Genomic DNA, 21092 nt, shown 5'->3' with positions numbered 1-21092 from the left:
GTTTGTGTGTGTACTGGAACTGTGGCCCTAAATTCAGATGTGTAAAGTCTTAGCAAAAAGAGTATGAGCTATAATTTGTAAGCAGTGTAGGAATGTAGAGCCTTTACTTGGGGAAAATTATTGCAAGCTTTGTTTCATCCTCACTTATCTAATTGCAGGATTTACTCAAGTGTCTTTCTGAAGATTGTGTGTGTGTGTGAGAGTGGGGTGATGAAAACACAGAATTTGTATTCTTCTTTCATAATTAATACTGAGCTCTTTCTTGTCTGTCTGTCAGCCTGAAGGCAGACTGTCTTGTTAGAGAGAGAAGTACTGCAAGTAAAGAGAGATGGTAATTGTGCCTCTCTCCTGGGTTGCAGGGTTATGCTGCAGAGATGGACAACCCCTTAATGGCTCATCTCATTTCACCAGAACTGCAAAATAAGAAAGATATCTTGTTTGGGAATATGGAGGAAATTTATCACTTTCACAACAGGTGAGGATTTGCATTTAGTTCTAAGAACAGCATTTGGATGAGATTCTTTACTTTGCATTTTAATCTGCCATAGACTGCTAAAAGATCCTTACACAGTTCTACTTGTCCATGTGGCATGTCAACATTGTATTGCATAGAAGAGGAAAAGCAAAATATCTATAAAAGATGAACAAAGCTGTGTGAAACCACATATATTCAGTACACAGGCAGAATTGTGTATTGTGGTCGTCTTTCTGAAGCAAGATATTTGGATGTGATTACAACATAATTAAAGTAGGTTTTATTTGGGTTTCTTTTTTTTAATTACTTTTGCTATGGAAAGTGAATTATGGTTCTAAACCATGAATTCTCAACTCTTACATCTGATTGAGGGTGATTAATTTTATATTTCTATAGATGTATTAAATCATATATGATCAATATATAAATAGATACAATATATATTTATATATTATTTATTTATTTATATATTAAAAGATATATTGAGTGACCTGTGAAGTCCAGATCCTTGCTGCTAGCGAGGTATTTCTTCATAGGATAATATTTAAACTCATAGGAAAGGAAAATTGGTTTTTCAAGAGAAGTTAAGCATATTAAGTACTTGCATCTTATTCAGGCAAAACTAGAATGAAAGTTTTATCACTGATTTTTTGTTAATTTGTTTATTGAGTGCGTTTATTTTAAATTTTGGGAAGGTGGTTTTGGGGTTCTTTGGTGTGGTGTTTGGTAGTATTTGGAAGCAGAACCCAAACACTTGAAACTGCACAAATCCTGCTGCTCAATACATAAGGAAGAGAAATGAAATCTCCCTTCCTTTTCCAACCCTGTATTTGATTTCAGTTGCAGCAACAGTAAGCTAAAAGAAATTGGTCAGAATATCTGTTTTAATTTGCTATCCCCTTTAAAGTACATGATCTAGAAGAATTATGTTTAGTTTTGTAGCATTACAACTCTGTTTCCAAAAGTTTAGAAAACTAATTGCAGGACTAATTGTGAACATTATGACAGCTTTCTTTAATGTGTGCTCTAAGAAAATTTTCTTTCTCACAGAATATTCTTGAGAGAACTAGAAACCTATGTAGAATACCCAGAACTAGTGGGACGGTGCTTTCTGGATCAGGTAGGTGTCACCTTTTGCTGGCATTTCATTCACAAAACTTTTTGGGGCTGTAAGATGTCAGAGTGATTCTCATGTAGCAATTACCACCACATCCCCCTTGTTTGTCCTGGGCATGTAATAGATTGAGAATGTAGATGTTATTGGAGAGTTAGAGATATTTTCCCCTATGCAGCACAATTGCACTATCTCTTTAAAAACTGCTTTTTTAAAGTGGCAGTCAGGAAACCATGAAGAGGAGTTCACACTGCATTGTTTCACATCATTATAAATGTCTACTTGGTTAGATTTCTTTATTGGATTGTTGTTTTGGTCTTTTCTCTTTTCTTTAAAAAGTACACCTCAACAGAGTAAATCTATTTTTCTTCCAAAAATAGAAAGCTGTGACAAAATAATTTTTTTTAATTGGGGATGTACTAAACAATGAATGTCACCTGTAGTACACTAAAGGCTAAATAAGGATGTGTGTATGGAAATCAGACTCCTGCTGTTGCTGCCTATTGATGCTCTAAAGCTCCTGGAGGAGCATCCCTCTCCCTTCTGTTTACTGGCTACATCCATGGAGATGCTGTTTTCTAAAGCTGAGGGATTGAGGTACTTCTGTACCTGATGATTTCCTACCTGGTCTTTCTTTTATATCCATGGTTACTACAACATTTCCAACAGTCTTTATTTCCTTCTGCTTTCAGCAGCTGCTGAAGTCGTGGTAATTAATTTTTGAAGTAATAAGGGGGAACAAGCTGCTTGGTTTATCTTAGTGTGGCTCTCAGTGAAAAACACACTTGTGAAATGAAATTAAAGAAAAAGGCCAAAGTCTTTTAAAAAAGCTCCTCAGTGGGTCTCATGGCTGGGCACTCACAGAGATATTTTTCATATTGTAGTAGAAATATATTTGTAAAATATTTTTCTTCATAAGATGCTTAACGTTCAACTGAAGAAAAAAATAACAGGAATGTTTTATTTTGCAAATTAGTAGCCATTACAAAATCAGTGATTTTGCAATTCCTTGAGGCATCCTAAATAGAAAACAATGATTCAATTTTTGGTGGTGGTGGATTTTTTTGTAGCATTATTGAAAATGAAAAATAATTATTATGAACTTTATCTACTAAAGTCACAAGAATTCATGAACTTTTTGCTTGTCTCCCCAATTCCAGATGGAAGACTTCCAGATTTATGAAAAATACTGTCAAAATAAACCCAGATCTGAAAGTTTGTGGAGGCAGTTTTCAGACTCTGTATTCTTCCAGGTGTGCTTGCTTGAATCCCTAAAATAACCATGGCTTTGGTTTTGTTGGGGTCTGGGGTTTTTTGTTTGGTTTATTTTTACTGAATCTTCTCAAGAACAAATAGCACAAATACTGATTAGTGTCCTGATGAAATCTAACACTGATTACAGGAATGTCAAAGGAAACTCGACCACAAGCTCAGTTTGGACTCATACTTGCTGAAACCCGTTCAAAGAATAACCAAATACCAATTATTGCTAAAGGTAAGTATTCCTAAACTATAATGCTAAGCACATTTTGTGCTTCTTTTTTTTTTTTTTTTTTTTTTTGTGAATACTGCTTCTCTCATCCTGATGGAGAGAACCTAAAAGTTAGTGAGCAGATGTGTAAATGGAAACACACAAATCCCTGTCCATCAGTTTTCAGCTCAGTTCTTTTTTCTTTCAGTCAAAAAACTTCAAATAAGCAAACATTACACAGAGACATGTTTTGTAACTACTTTTGCCTTTAGATTGCAGCTGAAGAGAAGGTGAGAAGTTGGTGAGGGGAAAACAGAAGGCCCAAGAAAACTTAGAAACAAACATGATAGAGTGTCTGAAATACTTCAGTTATAGTCACCCCATATTGCAGGAACTTGCCTTTCTGGACTCTAGGAAATGCACATGAGAGAGAGCACTGTATGGTGTTTGTATGAAGGATGCTGTTGTGATTCACTTAGATATGTTATACTGAGAGAGCAAAATAAGAACAATATACTACCACAAATTTATTTAAATTAATTTATAATGTTTTGCCATGTTTGAACTAAGAAATATTACTTGTATTCTTTTATTTAACAGTAGCTTGAAAAGTCACCTCAAACCAGATTTACTCTTGAGTTAAAACTGAGCCGTTAACAGCATTTAAATAATTAATTTAGTCTTATATAAAAGAGAGGAAAATTATAAAGGTTTTTAACTTAAGAATTTACTCAAGGACTGTAGGAAGTTAATATATTTTATTTTCTTACTGTGAAGTCAGAGGAGTTCCACATGAATTTGCTGCTGTGTTTATCTGTATCAAATTGGAAGATAATGCTTCACAATAACCCCTTTAGAGAAGGGATTTCTTTTTAAATGTGTAGACAATACCCAATGCAGTAAGTTTCAATCTGTTACTATCATGCCAGGCTTTGCCATAATTTAAAGAGTAAATGAAATTTGACTATGCTTTTAAATTTGTTCACTTCTAAAAAGTAATAAATGAAAAAACCTTATCCTTGTGTTTGAGGATTGCTGGTTTTGGGGTTTTTTTTGCAATTGTGAGAAAAAAGATGTTTGCAAAGTTAGTCCTGTAAAATTCTTACATACGGCTTAAAAAAACTCAAGATGGACAAAATATATTTGGCTAATTAGCAGCAGAGATGAGAAGTAAATATTTAGGATCTATTGAGCTCCATCCAGCCAGTATTGAAATAAATAGATTATATGGTATAAAGCTTTTTTGCTAACTTTAAAATCACAGCATCATGGAATGGTTTATGTTGGAAGGGACCTTAAAGATCATCTCGTTCCACCCCTCCCCCGCCTAAAATTCAGTGTTAAAATTTGAACATTCCTTGTTGCTGCTGTTTCAAAAGCTGAATAAGTGTGTTGTCATTCTCTTGCACTCAGGAAATGTTGAAGTACAGTAAGAACTGTGAAGGTGCTGAAGATCTTCAGGAAGCACTGACTTCTATCCTGGGCATTCTTAAAGCAGTTAATGATTCTATGCACCAGATAGCCATTACAGGCTATGATGTGAGTAGCAGTATTTTTGGTTACTTTCAACTTCCTTTTCTTTTTTTAATAGATAAATGTATGGCATACCCTATACTATGTACTTATTATGAGAAGAGTGTTTCACAAAACATGCCTTTAAACTTAGTTGTGTAATGAAAATAATAGAAAAGGGTTCTCTGTATACTCTTTTGAAGTTTTCCTACTATGACTAATATTTTCCTCTGTATACCTAAGTTTTCCTTTTCTTTGTTCTTTGTGTAAAACTACACCCAAAGCTTTCAGTTCCCAAAAAAATAACATAACCAAAACAATACATAAGCAGATCTGGAGCAAAGTCTGAGGGCCAAAAACCAAACAACCAAACACGTGTATTATACTTCCCTCTCTCTATGTGTAGCTCTCTGTGCCTCTGCTACTGGTACTCTCAGCTGTAAAATCCTGCCTGAACAGTGTTGGGCAGTGAAAATTATATGTAAAAATTCAACACTGACTTTATTGCATTTCCAAATCCCACATAAACACTGATATGAGAGATTATTTGGAACAAAAGACTTCTAATGACCTGTTCAGAGTCTGTATTGTAATCTGATATTATCTCTGTAGTTACAAATATCACTGGTTTTTTTTTGTTCCAGGGAAACCTGAACGAGCTGGGCAAGCTCTTAATGCAGGGATCCTTCAATGTCTGGACTGATCATAAAAAGGGTCACACAAAGGTGAAGGATTTGGCACGCTTCAAGCCAATGCAGCGACACCTCTTCCTTCATGAGAAAGCAGTGCTGTTCTGTAAAAAGAGAGAAGAAAATGGAGAGGGATATGAGAAAGCACCTTCTTATAGCTACAAACACTCCTTAAATGTAAGACAGTGCTGATGGTCAAAGTACTGAGGGCTTAGCCTGTAGTAATAACATTCTCATTTTATGTGTGCAAACCTGTGCTGCAGCATTGTTTGGGAGCTTCACTCTTTCAGACAAACCTGACTGGTGCTACAGGTCTGTGTTATTTTGTGTTGCTGTCTGTCCAGCTGAATGGCAGTTGCATTAATCACACTGAAAACGTAGGGAAGGGTAATGCAAAAATCGTGAAGGATTTATTGGTCTGGATTTTTAAAGTGACATTTTTCAAGTCAGTCTCAATCTAATGTACCTAAACCCTTCTTCCCTCCACAGCAGCCAGGCTGATACAAAGCACTAAATCTCGTATCCAACACACAGATCACAAATTGCTAACTATTATTTTCCTTGTGCAAGAAGCCAGGTAGATTTTTCCTTTTCTGAAACAAGGCACCAAAGAATACCAGCAGCTGCCTTCTTCTGTTTTTAACATAATTACAATTCAGTAGGTCAGCTTCTGTTCTCTTTGCTTCCAGATGGCTGCAGTTGGAATAACAGAAAATGTCAAAGGTGATGCAAAAAAATTTGAAATCTGGTATAATGCAAGGGAAGAAGTTTACATTATACAGGTAAATGACATGGCCATAAACTGAAAAAAAAAAAAGAAAGAAAAAAAGAAAAGGGGAGCAGGAGTCTTACCCCAGAGATGATCTGGAGGTTTTTCCTTTGTTATATCACTAATAGAGTGTGATGAGGAAATATAGGGGGGAAAAAAAGAGAACCTAAATCACATTTCAATGGAAGAGTTTTCTGGGGGGGGAAAAAAAAAATCACATCTTAACAATGTCCATAGAGGATATTGTGTACACCATCACTGTGGCTGTCACTGGAGTGGTGGATGGCTTGGGAGATGGGGTTTGGCTGTAGCACATGCACAGCCTCTGCCTCAGCCTGTTCCACTGGCTACAACCAGCTTCTGCTCTTGGAAGCTCTGGAAGGGAGCTCTCTCTCTCCCTCTTAAATGATTCTTCTGAGGCTCTCCTTCAACATGTAACTATCTGTGTAATGACTATTCTGTGCTTGATGGCTGATTGTATTTATTTTTGGGTAGGCACCAACCCCTGAAGTTAAAGCTACTTGGGTAAATGAAATAAGAAAAGTGCTGACAAGTCAACTGCAGGCATGCAGAGGTAAAATACTTTGGAAATTCTCTTTTTTCTTTATCAATTTTTAAAAATCTATTTTCTCCTTGATCTCCAGATCCCGCCCTGTAGATCTTCCCTGTGTAGGACACAAATCAATTTTAATAGTTGTTTTTCTTTCCTCCATTACAGAAGCTAGTCAGCACAGGACACTAGAACAAACACAGAGTTTACCTCTACCACTACCAGCATCATCTTGTGCAAGGTAAATATGTTGTCACATCAGCCTGGCTATCTTGTAAATATACTAAAACACCTGATTTGCAGCTCCTACCCCTTAATACTGGTCCTTGTGTTTTAAGGTTTTGGTTTAGTTCTCTTCCTACTATAAAGCTGTAAAGTCTGGAGTTTATACTCCAGAACTGTTAAACTGAGCAGCAGTGGCATGTGTTTTGCCAGTTGATAGAGAATGCCACAGAAATGTAATTTTCTGCACCAGCCAATTACGTACATTATGGCCCATATAAGAAGAGTTTTATGAAGCAGCCTTTTTCTTCCTTCACTGTTCCTTTCCTTTACTTTTTTTTCCTTTTCCAATATCATGTTACCTTCCTTTTTGTCTTTTTCACTGCAGTATCTTTTCTCTGTCTTGTTCTTTTACCCTAATTTACCTGGGGTTTTTTTTAACCTAAGTAATGTGTTAAATCCTCCAGTATCCCAATTTCTGGGTGAAGTTTTTTCTTTTTTGCCATCCTTCAACATACCAACCTATATATTCTTCTGTTCCCATCTGTTGTTCTGCCCTTGCCTGACACATCTCTTTAATCCTCTGCTGCTCAGTCTGGTTTTTCATATGTGTGTATATACCTATCCATAAGCTCATATCCATATGGTGTGTGCTCAAATATGTATTGGTAACTCTCTGCTCTGCATCTTTATCTTTCTTCTTTTATTCTTAGTACATTCAGGAGGAACCAGTTAGCTTCAAGTGAGTGGAAGTTGTCCTGAGCCATTTTCCAGTAACTCCCATTGCCACAGTCCATGTGATTGCTGTTAGTCAGGAGAGGTTTCTCATTCATATGTTCTCATGGTCGTTAAATTGGTAAATTCACCAATTATTTTTTCAGTCCTGGAAGCTGCAGTCTGGGAAGTAACAAATCAATGGTTTTCAGTCTATATATCTGTATGTAAAAGCCTGGGATTGGATTGATTGTCTCCATTCTCTTCTAATAAACAGTCCTTCACGAAACCACATCAGAAATACCAAAAAAACGGAGGAGAAAAAAGCTGATCTCACAAGTCTAGAAGGTTGTGGCACTACAGTAGCACCAAAGTACCCTGAGAAAGGCAAAGGTGAGTTTGCCCACACGTGCTGTGGTCTTTAATTGCAAGGAGCATGCCTGCACTGCAGCTGCACAGGCAGATCCACCAGCAGAGTAGCCACGGCAGTGCAGGGGAGGCAGCAGGGCTCCTGAACGAGCAGGGCTTTGCTCTTTCCAGCCCTAGGGCAGCCCACCCAGCTGCACCAGCTTGCTGGTCCCATCTGCCCTCAGCCTGGGACTCATTTCTGTATTCCAGTGTGTGCTGTGGACAAGCCCAAAGCCTTCTTGAATGGATGGTAGCCAAAGGCAGGTGGGAACCATTTGTTACAATGCCAAAGTCTGCAGTAGGTCTTCTCTTAAATCTGCCCAGCTTCTCAGGGTTCTATTTCTCCGAAAAAATTTCTTGGCATTACCTGACCGAAGAGAGAGGGGTTTTTTTTGTTTTGTTAAGTTTTTTATTTTTTTTTTTTTTTTCCCATAATGGAAATTATTTACTGAACCAATGGCAGTACAAGCCCTTGCTCAGCAAGAGCAACCTGACACTTGTGTTGTACCTAGATTTTCAGTTGCCCCTTCCCATCCTAACATGCAGGTTCCCTGGCACAGCTGCAAATTACTTTTTGCCTTGATCTTTTCATGGCCTTCTCCCTTTTCTTTCTGTCTCTCTCTTCCTTTGTAGACAACACTAGCTCTACCTCAGAATGCTCTGTACTGTCAAAAAAGCGCTTTACGCTGCAGGGCTTTACTAACCTCAAAAGTCAGAAAGGTAACTTAATAAAAAGGCTAGAGTGTTTTTTGTGTAAGGCTGTAATTGAAGCATCACCTTGTATGTGTGTGTAGTGTGATAGGTTTTCAGTGTACACACTAGCTTGTTCTTCCAAGGTCAAGCTAGGTTCCTTAGTTGGTGCCTCTGGCAGGGAGGTTTCAAGGGAAGCCAGCTCCAGAGTGGGAGGAGGAGATGCAGCTAAGTGGATAAGTGGTGCTGGGGAGATGCAAGGGAAAGAGTGTGGTTTCCAGTGCCTCCAATCTCACTGTCAAGGCTAAGGACAGAGTTTATAGTGGCCTTTTTATTCCTTTAGAAAAACTAGAGGAAGGAAGTTATCTTCTGACCAGACACCTGGCCTGCTTCTAGCTTCAGTGGATCTGCCCCAAATGCACTTGTACTTGGCTAAAAGGAATCAAGGTGATTCTGTGAAGGTTTCATAGAGGATTTTTAATTGGCATCCTTGCTAACAAAATTCTCAAAACACAAATAACTACAGCAGAATGTGTATGACAATGTTGTTTTGCTGGATAGAAAAATAAGTAAGAAATTCCCTATTCTTCCAGAAATGGTCTTTGCCTCTTTTTTTCTAAGACTTTGAAATTTTTCTTGCTTCCTCCAGCCAAGTAATCACAGTGGTACAGTCACTTCTTGCTTTGAAGGGCTGTCTTTGAACAGTCTGAATTGCATTAAGGTGATTGTACATGTTCAACAGCATGGCATTTTTTCCCCACAAGCATCCTTCCAGAATGCCTGTTTAAAACCCAATTACCTTTGAGTTCTTTCTGGAGAGACTCTAGGGTTGTGTATATAATGCTATTGAGGTGAGCACTAATGTCCCATGCTTGCCTTGACAGAAACTCCACCTCCTTCTGCTAAAAGCCAGACATTGCCAATGATCCTTCTTACAGGACCAGGTATTGCTGTAGCACTAGATTTACATAAAAATAATTGCTTAATTTGGTAATGTTTGTCTGAAATTGAGGTTAATTGTAATCAGTTGATGTCTAGTCAATTTAGAAAAGCTTACATATATTTTCATCTATTACTGTAAAATAAATTTGTCCATTTATCTTCAAATAACTATTTATAAATACTTAATTCATTCTGCTACCATGCACCAGTGAAGCTAAAATTAGATTACAGAAATCCACTTGTTTTCCAGTGTAAACTCAAAGGTATTTAGCATGCAATCCACCTATTATCTTTTCTCCAGTTCTTCAATATCTCTCTTCTGTGTTTTTTACCTATTCATCCTCCTGCAGCTTCTCCTACCAGTCCTGACAAAAAAGCCAAACGGCACGAAGTAGTGAGTGACCCAACTCCTTTTGGTTTAAGAGGTACAGTGATGCCACATCTTTTACTCCCACACATCCCTCATGTTACATCAGAGTGCTGAGAATACCTGTATGATGCTGTTGTGTGCAGGAGCATTGACATCAGCTGTGTTTTTTCAAGTGGATCTATATATACTGGTTTTAATAGCACATCTGGTTGAAGTTTTACCTTGGTTTAAATAAAGTAGCATAGAAGACAGGGGGAACACAGTTTTTAGAAGACAGGGGGAAAGAGATCTGAAGAAAGAGCCAGAAGCCATGTGTTTAAAGGAATTACAGGGCTGTCCAGCTACTTTGGAACCATGGTTTTCCATGTGTTAGAATCCTTCTGTCACTGGAGCCCTTGTGGAAAGGATTTCACTTTTAAGAAAGGAAAAAAATTCCAAAACTCAGATCACCGTCATGAGGAATTTATGTTTTAGATCTGCATTTATTACTGCAGACACAGCCTTGCTGTATCCTTCTTTGGGTCACAGTAGGCAACTTTTACCACCCCATGAACCCCAGATAACTTAACCAAGCCTCTTGCAGCCCATCCTCCCAACTCACAGCTAAGCAGAGAATATGAAGGTATTTCAATTAAATAACCCATTTCTAACCAGCAGGGCTGATGGTGAAAGTTTAAGTACAAATCCCTAGGGTTATTTAACTAGAGTAGTAGAGAGTACAAGGAGAGCAGTCCCTCTCCTCCTGACTCTTTCCACCAGTATCTCCTTTGGAAAATATTAGTCTAAAGGTGAAGTTGTTTCAATCCCCACCATCAGCCTTCTCTCCAGGCTTCTGAAGTCTTTCTGTGGAAATGGTGCAAGCTCAGCTGCTGTGCTGGGGAAACTGCAATACCATTCACCTTGCTGAGCAGCAGGCAATTTAATCCTGGGCTGGACACCTGCAGAAACACCACACGGGGAGATATGAGAGTTACAAGGTTATTCTTCTGCAGGGAGCAGGCTAAACTCAGATCTCCAGCTACCATGGAAATCCTGAGGGCCCAAAAATGTCTGAAAGAAAAGTGTGTTTTATGGCCTTTTCCTTGGGTGCTGGAATTTTCCAAGGAAGAGGGTCCTTGAACATTGCTGATTTACAGTAAAATTATTGTGTCCTCAGAACAGACCTACTGATTTGATATCCTGTCCAGGAGCATCTTTCTTTATGAAACTGCTAAACCAAGTAAATTAATTTAAAACCTCTACTAACTCCTCCTTCTGTCTTGCACCTTCCAATCTCTTTTCTGGCACTTTATCTCCTCTCCTTCCCCAGCTCAAAGAGGGATAAGCAGGGTGCTGACCCAGGTATTTTGGAATGAAACTGCACCATGTGATGGCCACAGCAGAGTGCATGGCCCCCATTCATTTCCTTGCACTGCTCTATTGCTCTGATTTATGCTGAAGGGGGCTCAAGGAATATGAATTAGTGTCAGAATTATATGTTGTAGGCTGATCATAGCTTTTTGAAGAAACCTGTTAGATTATTTCTGAAGGGAAACAGTTAATGAATTCTTGGTTTTCCTGGCATCATCATGTTTAAAAGAATTTCTGAATAACCTTATCTTTTCTCAGGACTGCCTACTCTTCTCCTGCCTCTCCTGCCTTTATAGGCAGCTCTGATGTAGTCCCACCCTGCAGAACACACACACACACACACACACAAATTGAATGTGCATGAATAATTTCAGTCCCATAGTTTGCTGATATGAATACTACCATGGTGACCACCTCCCTTCCCAGGAGGAGATGGGCTTTTTTATAGACTTGTTAATTGTAAAATGCCAGCTTGGGTGAGGAGGAGTAGTATCATTGGTATGGCAGGATCAGGCCAGTCTGCTCTTAGCACATCAACACAATATAAGAAAACAAAGAGGTAGAGAAGCAATAGCTCATACATTACTCAAAATGCACCCAAGCTCTCACCCAGTGAGTATGAGGTTACAGGCACTTACAACGATTTCACTTTCTTTTTCTTTTGGGCAGCTCATTGATTCTGTTTCTGATGAGAGCTTGGAACAATTAGGAGAAACCAAGTTTTCTTTTGTTGCATTGTTCTTAACTTAGAAATAACAGAAATGTTTTCAGCTGTGTCCAACAAGCCAACTACAAGATGTAAGCTTCCAAGGAAATTTGCATGGAATACAGCAGAAATTTATTACTCAGTTTCTTCACAGATAGAAGTTCACTCTTAACCCTGGACAGGGCCAAATGGGTCAGTACTTCCAGTCTTGTGCAGGTCACTCAGCAGCATAGGCAAGGTAAAAGTCCCACTGCATTTGGTGTGCTCTGGGTGTGATTCCTTTCTCTGATTTCTTTGGCTTTATTCTGATGCTGCTCAGGTTTTTCCTAATGCACTGGCATGAACAGCTGTGTGACAAATATCTCAGGAGTAGTGCAAGGCAAAAATGCTGGTGCTTTTTCAATTTAACTAATATTACATAAAATGGGAGATTTGTTCTTCCTTTCATTCTTTTCATTGAGTTTCACTGTTGTTACTATTTGGCTTGAAACAAAAGCTTGCTTAGAAATACTTGACTCTTTTATTATGACTTTTTTTCATTATAAGCTCCACACATTTATTAGCAGCTGCTGACCTTGGTGTAAAACATCCCATTAATAAAATCTAATGTAGTTTTATTTGGAAGAGGTTTTTGTGCACTCTGGATATGATTCAGCTTCATGAATAAATTAAATGTTTCACCCTGAGAGAGAAAAAGCAGTAAATGACAGGCAGGAGGTTTCTGTTGTGGTGTTTGGTGCAGTGACTTAACACCAAGATAGTTCAGAGTACTTAATTATCCTTTTGTCAGCCTGAACACTCTTAAATAATGGGCTACCTTGTCAGGTGAAGTACAGAGTGCTTGTCACTTGTGTGGAATTATTTGACAGTGCTTAACAGTGTGAAGGAGGCAATGCTTATCTGTCCCTTATTCCAGCAAACTGGTTAGGTTGCTTTGGGTGACAACCTTGTGTGTTCAGCCTCTTCTGAAAAAGTGTCTGTTCCTGTCTTCTGCTTTCCTCCCAAGAAAAAAGATTATCTATCCCCCATTTATCTTTGTATAATATGTATTTATTATACAACTATTTTTGTATATTTGTTTTTCAGTTGGAAATTTGCATTCTCTCCATTCATTTCACTTTATATAAATCCAAAGGGCTAAATTCACTGCCATGCATTTCCACAACTCCACTTACTCAGATGGAAACAGGCCAACTTTTGCCAGCAGTGAATTTCACCCAGCGACTGTAATAACCTCCCTGTCAGTTCTTCTGTTCATGTTGGTGGCTTACGAGCTTCTCAGTGGGGGGAACCTTTCTCCTGGTCAGTGGCTCACTGTTGGGAAATTAACTGTTGGCTGCTCCTTCCCTAAGGCTGGGCCAAAGCATCCCATTCTCTTGATGCATCCGAAGAAAATGACGGCTGGTCTAGTGCAGAAGAACCGCTGAATTCATCGGATGCGGAGGAGGAAGGAGGAGGAGGGGGAGGCGAGATAAAGCTGGTAACCAGAAATGCTTTTTATGGAGCTAAGCAAGTGCCACCAGCACAGTGTGTGTGGCAGGATTCAGGAATGCTTTTGAAGCTGGCAGGAGGGAAAGTGTCTGCCTTGAAAAGCTCAGCTGGGCAATATTCCCAGGGCAATGGAGAATTCCCTTCTCTTAAATCAGCCCGGGGTTTTACTTTGGGGAGGTCCCTCGAGTTGTGGCTGCTTGTGCCATGATACAGCAATCAAGTCATGACAGGTTCAGTGACCATGTCAATATATGATCTATGCCAATAGGCTTCCACACAGACACTGTGGTGTGGGTTTGCCAGGTTTTCTGTTTCTTTTGGTTTTATTTTCTGTAGCCATATGAATTAATTGTTGTAGTGGGAACATTCCATTGGATGTTTTTCAGGGTATGAGAATTAATGTATTGAATTTGCATGTAATCAATCAGCAGAATTTTAATGCTACAGTGTATTTTCATCATCTTTAGCATGTACATGAGAAAGAAGGGAGAAGTATTATAATTACATAACAAAAGCTGTAACATACCTAAAAGTACTCAACAGAAATAATTTGTTTTCTTTCCTCTGTGTGCATTTAGACTCCTGGTAAATATACAGTTGTGACTGATTATGACAAAGGAGTTTCTGAAGAATTTACAGTGAAAAGTGGAGATCTAGTTCAACTGATTCGTGAAGGGGAGGATGGACTTTGGTATGCAGATCTGTATTTGGAAATTTTTATATGCAGAACTGTGTTTAGAAGGCAAATGTTTAAGGCAAAACTTCCAAAGGCATCAAATGAAAAAGTCTGACTTCTAATTTTTTTATATATTTTTTTTAGGTTTGTAAAGAACCTGAGCAGTGGTAGAGAAGGCTGGATTCCAGCAAACAATCTGCTGATGCTCATAGGCAACTCAAAATCAGCTCAATCTTTAAGCAGCTCTGGTAGGTTATGTATTTTAAATGAGATAATTGTCTCTTTGAAGATTCCTATTATCAAAGAAAGCAATGAAAAACAACCACTATATAACATTTTTCTGTGGTTTGGTTTTTTCCTCCCTTTTCCCAGAATCGGGCACTGCCTCCAGCAATTTGAGCACATCATCAAGTTGCAGTGACAGCTGCAATGTCAGTAGCACCAGCTTCTCTGACATTAAGGGCTAATATGAAAAGCTCATCCCACCTCCCTGGAAGGTAAATCTGGAGATTGTCATTTGCTGCAGAGTTCTGGACATTGGACTTGATTGGAGAACCACCAGTGCTGTGTTGCCAGCTTTGAGTATTTTTAGTGGTAACTTTTACAGGTTCTCCCAGAAGATCCCAATGAAAAGTGCATGGAATGTGAAGTTGTAAATAAAAGTTAAGTGATTTGAAATAGGATTTTGTAGAGGTCTCTGCTCTGAAGAGCTGTTAGCATAAAGTGTGTTTTCTTCTCGACACACAATCAGTTTTCTGCAGAACTGTCTCCTTTTGTAACAGCCAGAATCTGAATGTGAGCAAACAAAATGTGTTCAATGCTAAATGCTCATTGTAAACAAATAACATAGCAATCACTGTACAGGATAGGTATGAAGAAAATAAATCCAAGTTTACAATTTCTTCTCCCCAAGAAACCCTTTCTCCAAGGACATACCTCGGTCACTGCAGTGAACAGGACTCTTATGGCAGCAAGGAAGGAGGTTTGGGCCACCCTTTTCTCTTGGGTGTTCGGGATATTCTGCTCCCTAGAGGCTGGGATGCAGACATGACCACAACAACACCAAGAGAAACTATTATTTTATCCTTTCCAACATTTTAAGTGACATGTGCAATGGAATAACTCTTTTCTGAGGTATTTTGTTCGGCCTCACAACCAAATTCTTTACCAAGATCACTGTGTTTACATATCCTTGGCAATTTAGTAGTATCTTTTTCTTTATACAGGTGCACAATGAAACACAAATGTTCTTATTCACTAAATGATTTTTTAATAAGCAGTAATTGCATGGTTACTTTCAGCTCTCACAGCATGCAGTTACAGGCAGAGGAAACTATTGTTAACTGCACTATGGGTCAAGAGTCTTCCTTCAAGCAAACCTATGAGGGCTGGAAATCCAACATAATTTTAGTCCCTAGTGTTTGTTCCAGATTAATTGAAACAGAAAAAAAAAAAAACCCATTGACATGATTTTTCTATAAAAGGGGAGCACAGGAGGAAAAAAAAATCACTGAGAAGAGTCAGATTTGTGCTACAGATAAGTATTTTAAATTTTTTTAAAGGCAGGGTGATGCTGAATTTGCCATTTTTCAGGGTATGATGTAAGCCAATGTTGTAAATTTTCGCTTTGTCAGATGTTCTGTACACATCTTCCTTACAAACCATAGAAAACTAAGTGCATGTAGAGAATACTGTATTCATTCCTGTCCATCTCTCAAATATTTTTGCTTATATGAAAGCAGGTTTTTAACTGATTAATACACCATATTACTGAAATATAATGGGGACATGATGAGCATAACTTTTCAGAAGCACTAGCAGAGCAGATTATGTCAATGTTATTCAGCAGACTCGCTGAGCCCCAAATTTTATCTTTATGCCAGAATTTTGTGTTTTAGAGGTTGCAGATTAGAAAACTTAAATGACAAACACTCCTAAAAATGACTCAGAAGCAAGCCTACCCCAGATGCAATCAAAATGCAGCTGACTGTGGTCAGCACAAATTGAAGCATGTATATACACACACCTGTATTTATGCACTCATAGATGTGCATGTATGTGCTTGTGTGTGTATATATGCTTGTGTAGATATGTATATGTGTGTAGATATGATGTATCAATGTAAAAGATGTATTTATAGTCTTCATGCTGCTGAATGCGTCACTTTACAATTCATAAATACTTAGTTATCTTGCAGTACTGCAATATAAATGCTGATCAGGGTTTTACTTCAGGCATCTTTTTCAACATGGAAATCCTCTGATTTTTTTTTATTATTATTCCATAAAATACTGTGCTATAATAATACCAGGAATATTTAGTCTGATATTTAACAATGGAATAGCAACATGAGATTCAGTTTATCTTCATCTATGTAAGTTATTTTGTAAATTATCTGTAACATAATTTACTTATATATTGCTGTCATTGCTTGGATGAGACTGTAGTTTCATTTCTCACTGCAGCTTCATTTGTGTTATTTCAATGGTTTTTCCACATCATTGCACTTTAATACAACCCATTTCACCATTTCCTTTTTTACTGATGTTGTGAATTAGAAGTTCAAAGTCAGAGGTCTCTACTGTAATTAATTTGAATAAATTTCAGCACTTCTTGCTGAATGCCTTTATATAGACATGCTCTGGGGTTTATTTTGTCTCACAGTTTGAAATGTTTTTATGGGTATCATATTGAAACAGAGGTTCTAGGATTTGGAACAGAAAACCAGCTCTGTGTATTCAAATCCTCAGCCTGCTCATTCTGACACCATCTCACCAAAACACCATCTCACCTTTGTGGTCATGTCTCATTTAGAATCACGTGCCTGACACCAGGGAATTAAAGCCTGTCTACAGGCTGAGGACAAAAAATGAAAGCCAGTGCCAGGTAATTGGCTTGATTTCCTGTTTCCCACACACCCTTTTCTGAAAGAAAAGATGTCAGTGTTGGGTTTTCCCAAAGAAAGCTGTGTATCCATGGATCCTGTGGTATTAGCAGAGCAAGTTGGAGGTCTGCATCTGGCCATGGCTGGGTGAGAAAGGAGACACTACTTTACCCTTTCAGCATCTGAAGAGGACCATGCTTGCACATTCACTGATTTATGACTTTAAGGACCACCATGCCATGCCAGGTGAATTTCACCCTGACTGGAGTGATCTGGGCTGAGCTGTTGGCCATGAGCATTACACAATCCAGTTACAGTGTTACTGAGACTTGACTGCTTTTGGTTTATTCTTGATCTTGTCATCATAACAGCTCCCTCTTTAATAGGTAATCCTGCTTTTCTAAGCAAAAAGAGGTCTAGCCTTTTTGAGTATATCCACATCATACTTGTTAAAGTAAAAGAGTGAAAGAATTCCAGCCCAAATGTATCTTAGTAAAGAACAAAAGTAAAGGGCTTTCTATATAAAAACCTAATAATGATTGGTTTCTTAGATCACTATCTCAAAGTTCAGGCACAAACTGTTTCATAGATACAGAAACAGTTTGCTAGTTGGAATATAAAACATTTTCTCCATCCTGCACAGACATTGTAATTGAGAAAAACTGAGGAAGTTGTACTGTAATTTGTTTACATCACCTAACTCAAAATGACAGGAGCTCCCCTTCTCAGTGACACATTAGATGTTACTATGAACTCCACTGTGAAGGTTGGAGTGTCCACACAGGTCCCCAGAATTAGCAGCTTCCCTAGATGTGTGTGGCAAAAACTGTATCTGCCTGGTATAATGAAACAACAGAAATTCAGGTAAAAATAATCAATTCTCTTAATTAAGTATGCAGAAATAGAAGAGAGAAATTCTGTTGTTCCCTAAGACTTTGTGTAAACTGTGTTTAGAGATTGTATTACCAAAACAAGACATTTAGCTACTGAAGTGCCCTCTCTGGCCATTCATTTGAAAGAGGTGAATTTTTATTTATTCCCCATCCATTGACAGGGCAGCAAGGTCCCAAGCTACATTTTAAAGACTATGGATTTGCTAATGGTGCTGTTGTAGCTGTGATGGCTTCTGTCAAGAAAAGGTTTGTAGCAGAGTTAGTATCTCTCATTGCCAACTGAGATATGTGGCATTAAACAGACAAACTTTGGAGCACACTGCCTTTATTCTCTTTTTCTTCCATATTCTCACTGTATTTTCAGTTATCCTTCTCAAGCAGTGAAAGAACAGAAAAAAATAACGCACATCAAAATTCTAAAAATACAATGTTAAGCTTGTATTCAGAGCTTGTCACACACAAAAAAAAAAAAAATTACTTCCCATCTTTTCCTTCCTCTTGAAGAGAATAATTGGGGTACAGAACTCAAACAGGCAGGTAGTTTTTGCCCAGAATTATGGTTCTATTTTAGGTCTAAATCCCAAATAATTTGCTTTAAAGCATAATACCCATATATTTATATATTAGTATAACAGAAATTATTAACTTGCTCAAAGTCTTTCTTTTCATCAGTCTGATAAATGACTGATGGCAAGTTGCTATTGTAAATTCAAGAAGCAAATTATTCCTAAAGCTTTCTGACTTAGATAAGTTTTATCAGCTTACTCAAATTATCCCTGACAGCATCTTCAAAATGGAATTAATATTGATTTTTTAAAATTGTTTCCTGATGAGAAAACTCATGTTGAAATGACCAGTGACTTGTTGAATCAGATTAAACTGCCCAGTTCCCAATAGCTTCCATATATATATATCTTCTCTTCAAACAAAAATGTGAAACTAAAATCAACAAAATTGTAAGAGCACTTCTTTTTTAAAAGTCAGCAGAAAATAAAGCAAATATAAAGAAGGATACGTTCTGAGACATCATCACATCTTCAGGCTCCTGTTTCTGCTTTAGGTTTTATTTTATTTATAATCTTAATATTGTTCATGTTTAATTTTTTAACTTTCTTACTTCTTTTTAAGTAAATAAAACTTTGGCACAACAAAACATACCCTAAATTTTATTTTCTAAAGAGCTGTTCCCAGACAGATTCTAGTAGCACCCATGAGTGGCAGAGGTACATGTTTGCATTAATATATACTAATTTTTAATTGAACAGCAGTTAATTTTTCTTGGAATTGCATAAGCCAAAGCTGAAGCCTGCACTGGCAAGGAGATTTATAGAGCAGAACTACAGGGGAAATCTCATGAACTAGAGCACGACCACACAAGAAGGAAAAAGTAACACACAGGGATCTTCTGGATAAGAAAAGCAAACTGTTTGCCTCCTCTGGCTGGTGACATGGTTTAACCCCAGCAGGGCATGACCATGCAGCTGCTAACTCCCTCCCACCCAGTGGACTGAGGAGGAGAATCAGGAACAGCAAAGTAAAACTTGTGGGTTAAGATAAGAATGCTTTAATGACTGGAACAAAGTAAAATATAATAATACTAATGATAATAAACTAATGATACTACTACTAGTAGGAGAGAGAGAAAGAAAAAAGAAAAAGCAACCAAAAAAAAACCTAAACTTGGACACCAACCAAGAAAGGACAAGTAATGACTATACAATTGCTCAGCACCTGATGACCATTCCCAGCCCATACCTGAGCAGCAATCATCCCCTTCCAGTTTACATACTGGGCATGACTTCTAACAAAGGAATATCCCTTTGGGCAGTTTTGGTCATCTGTCCTGGCCATACTCCCTCATGGCTTCTGGTGCAGCTCATCATTGGCAGAGCGTGAAACTCAAAGTCCCTCACTTAGGGTAAGCACTACTGAGCAACAGCCAAAACATCAGTGTGTTATCATTATTCTCATACTGAATCCAAAATCCCAGCATTTCATTGAAGAAGAAAATATCTCTGTCCCAGCTGAAAGCAGAACAGTAGCCAACTCTTATTCCATATCATTTGTGTCATGCCAGGTCCCACACCTCCAAATACCCCATCACCTTTTCCATCTTTTGATGGATACACACACAGATACCATTCTCTAAGTCTATAGACCATCCTTATAAAATTACTGAATTAATTCAATCCATGAATGACCTCGGTTCTCATTTTTCATAATAAAAGATGGCACATGCTGTTGGACTGTTGCATGATGAAACCAGTTCTGATTCCATCATCACCGTGCCACCATCAGTTGCATGATGTGAAGAGGGGACCCTTCCTTCAAACATCCAATGCCAGGTGCCAGGAGGGGCTGTGCTTCAGTACCAATCACTTCCAAAGCCACTTGAACACCTTCATCAGCTGCCAGTAGCTCTTTTATCAGTTACAGTACAGTGGGCTTTCAATCCTCTGGGGCCAGTGTGACTCCATATGGATCAATCTTGAGTCTCCCATGGGACTTTCTGCCAGAGGCTCCAGGTAGGACTGTTTCCCCTGACTGTGGTGTAAAGCACATTCTTTACATCTTGCCCTGTTCAGACTGGCTCAAGAGCTACAGCATGAATATCTCTTGCTTGACTTGTCCAAAGACTTGTTGCTCAGAGCCCCAGTTGAAATCATTCTCCCTGGACACTTGAGAGGGCTGGCAATCAGAATACAGTGTGGAATGTACATTCTCCAGATACCTGCAGTGCCTAAGAAAGCTTCTATTTCTTTCTTCTTAGTTGGTAGAGATATTGCTGTTATTTTATGATCACATCCATTGAGATGTGGCAACATCCTTCTCACCACTGTATTCCCTAGAGCTTCATCTCCTGTGCAGATCCCTTTGACCTTTGTTTTATGGCAAAATTGTCGTTCAGAACAAGTTAGACTATTTTTTTCCCCTTTCTCAAAAACTTCTGCTGTATCACCCCACGCAATGATATCATCAATGTATCCTCGGTGTTCTGGAGCTTCCCTGTTCCTCTGCCTCTGGATCCAGCCATGGCAGATTGTGGGGCTGTGCTTCCACCCCTGGGACAGCCAATTTCAGGTGTGCTGAATATCCCTCCAAGTGAAATTAACGGGAGTGTGAGTAGCCCCGATGCCCGTTCACAGAATTTGAGTAGCTTCAGAGC

General features: G+C 38.4%; 1 protein-coding gene across 19 annotated transcripts in view; it reads left to right on the top strand.

The window, feature by feature from the left end:
- MCF2L (MCF.2 cell line derived transforming sequence like) overlaps nt 1-16784 on the top strand; it is a 150870-nt gene extending 134086 nt beyond the window's left edge. For 11 of the 19 annotated variants that reach the window (XM_079322997.1, XM_079323008.1, XM_079323011.1 and 8 more), the window contains 16 exons: nt 360-475; nt 1526-1595; nt 2750-2842; nt 2992-3084; nt 4474-4599; nt 5217-5438; nt 5951-6043; nt 6526-6604; nt 6749-6821; nt 7794-7909; nt 9499-9558; nt 9907-9981; nt 13335-13462; nt 14052-14164; nt 14294-14397; nt 14522-16784. In XM_079322997.1, the coding sequence (XP_079179123.1) occupies nt 360-475; nt 1526-1595; nt 2750-2842; nt 2992-3084; nt 4474-4599; nt 5217-5438; nt 5951-6043; nt 6526-6604; nt 6749-6821; nt 7794-7909; nt 9499-9558; nt 9907-9981; nt 13335-13462; nt 14052-14164; nt 14294-14397; nt 14522-14616 (1656 nt within the window). In that variant the 3' untranslated portion in view covers nt 14617-16784. Of the gene's footprint in view, nt 1-359; nt 476-1525; nt 1596-2749; nt 2843-2991; nt 3085-4473; nt 4600-5216; nt 5439-5950; nt 6044-6525; nt 6605-6748; nt 6822-7793; nt 7910-8557; nt 8645-9498; nt 9559-9906; nt 9982-13334; nt 13463-14051; nt 14165-14293; nt 14398-14521 lie in introns of all 19 variants that reach the window. The other 8 variants (XM_079323012.1, XM_079322998.1, XM_079323015.1 and 5 more) reach the window with 3 other exon arrangements.
- Nucleotides 16785-21092: the final 4308 nt, after the last annotated feature.

Source organism: Erithacus rubecula, assembly GCF_903797595.1.
Source record: "Erithacus rubecula genome assembly, chromosome: 1".
NCBI lineage: Eukaryota > Metazoa > Chordata > Aves > Passeriformes > Muscicapidae > Erithacus > Erithacus rubecula.
The sequence above is the reverse complement of the archived record's forward strand: the minus strand, read 5'-3'. Positions and strand labels throughout refer to the sequence as shown.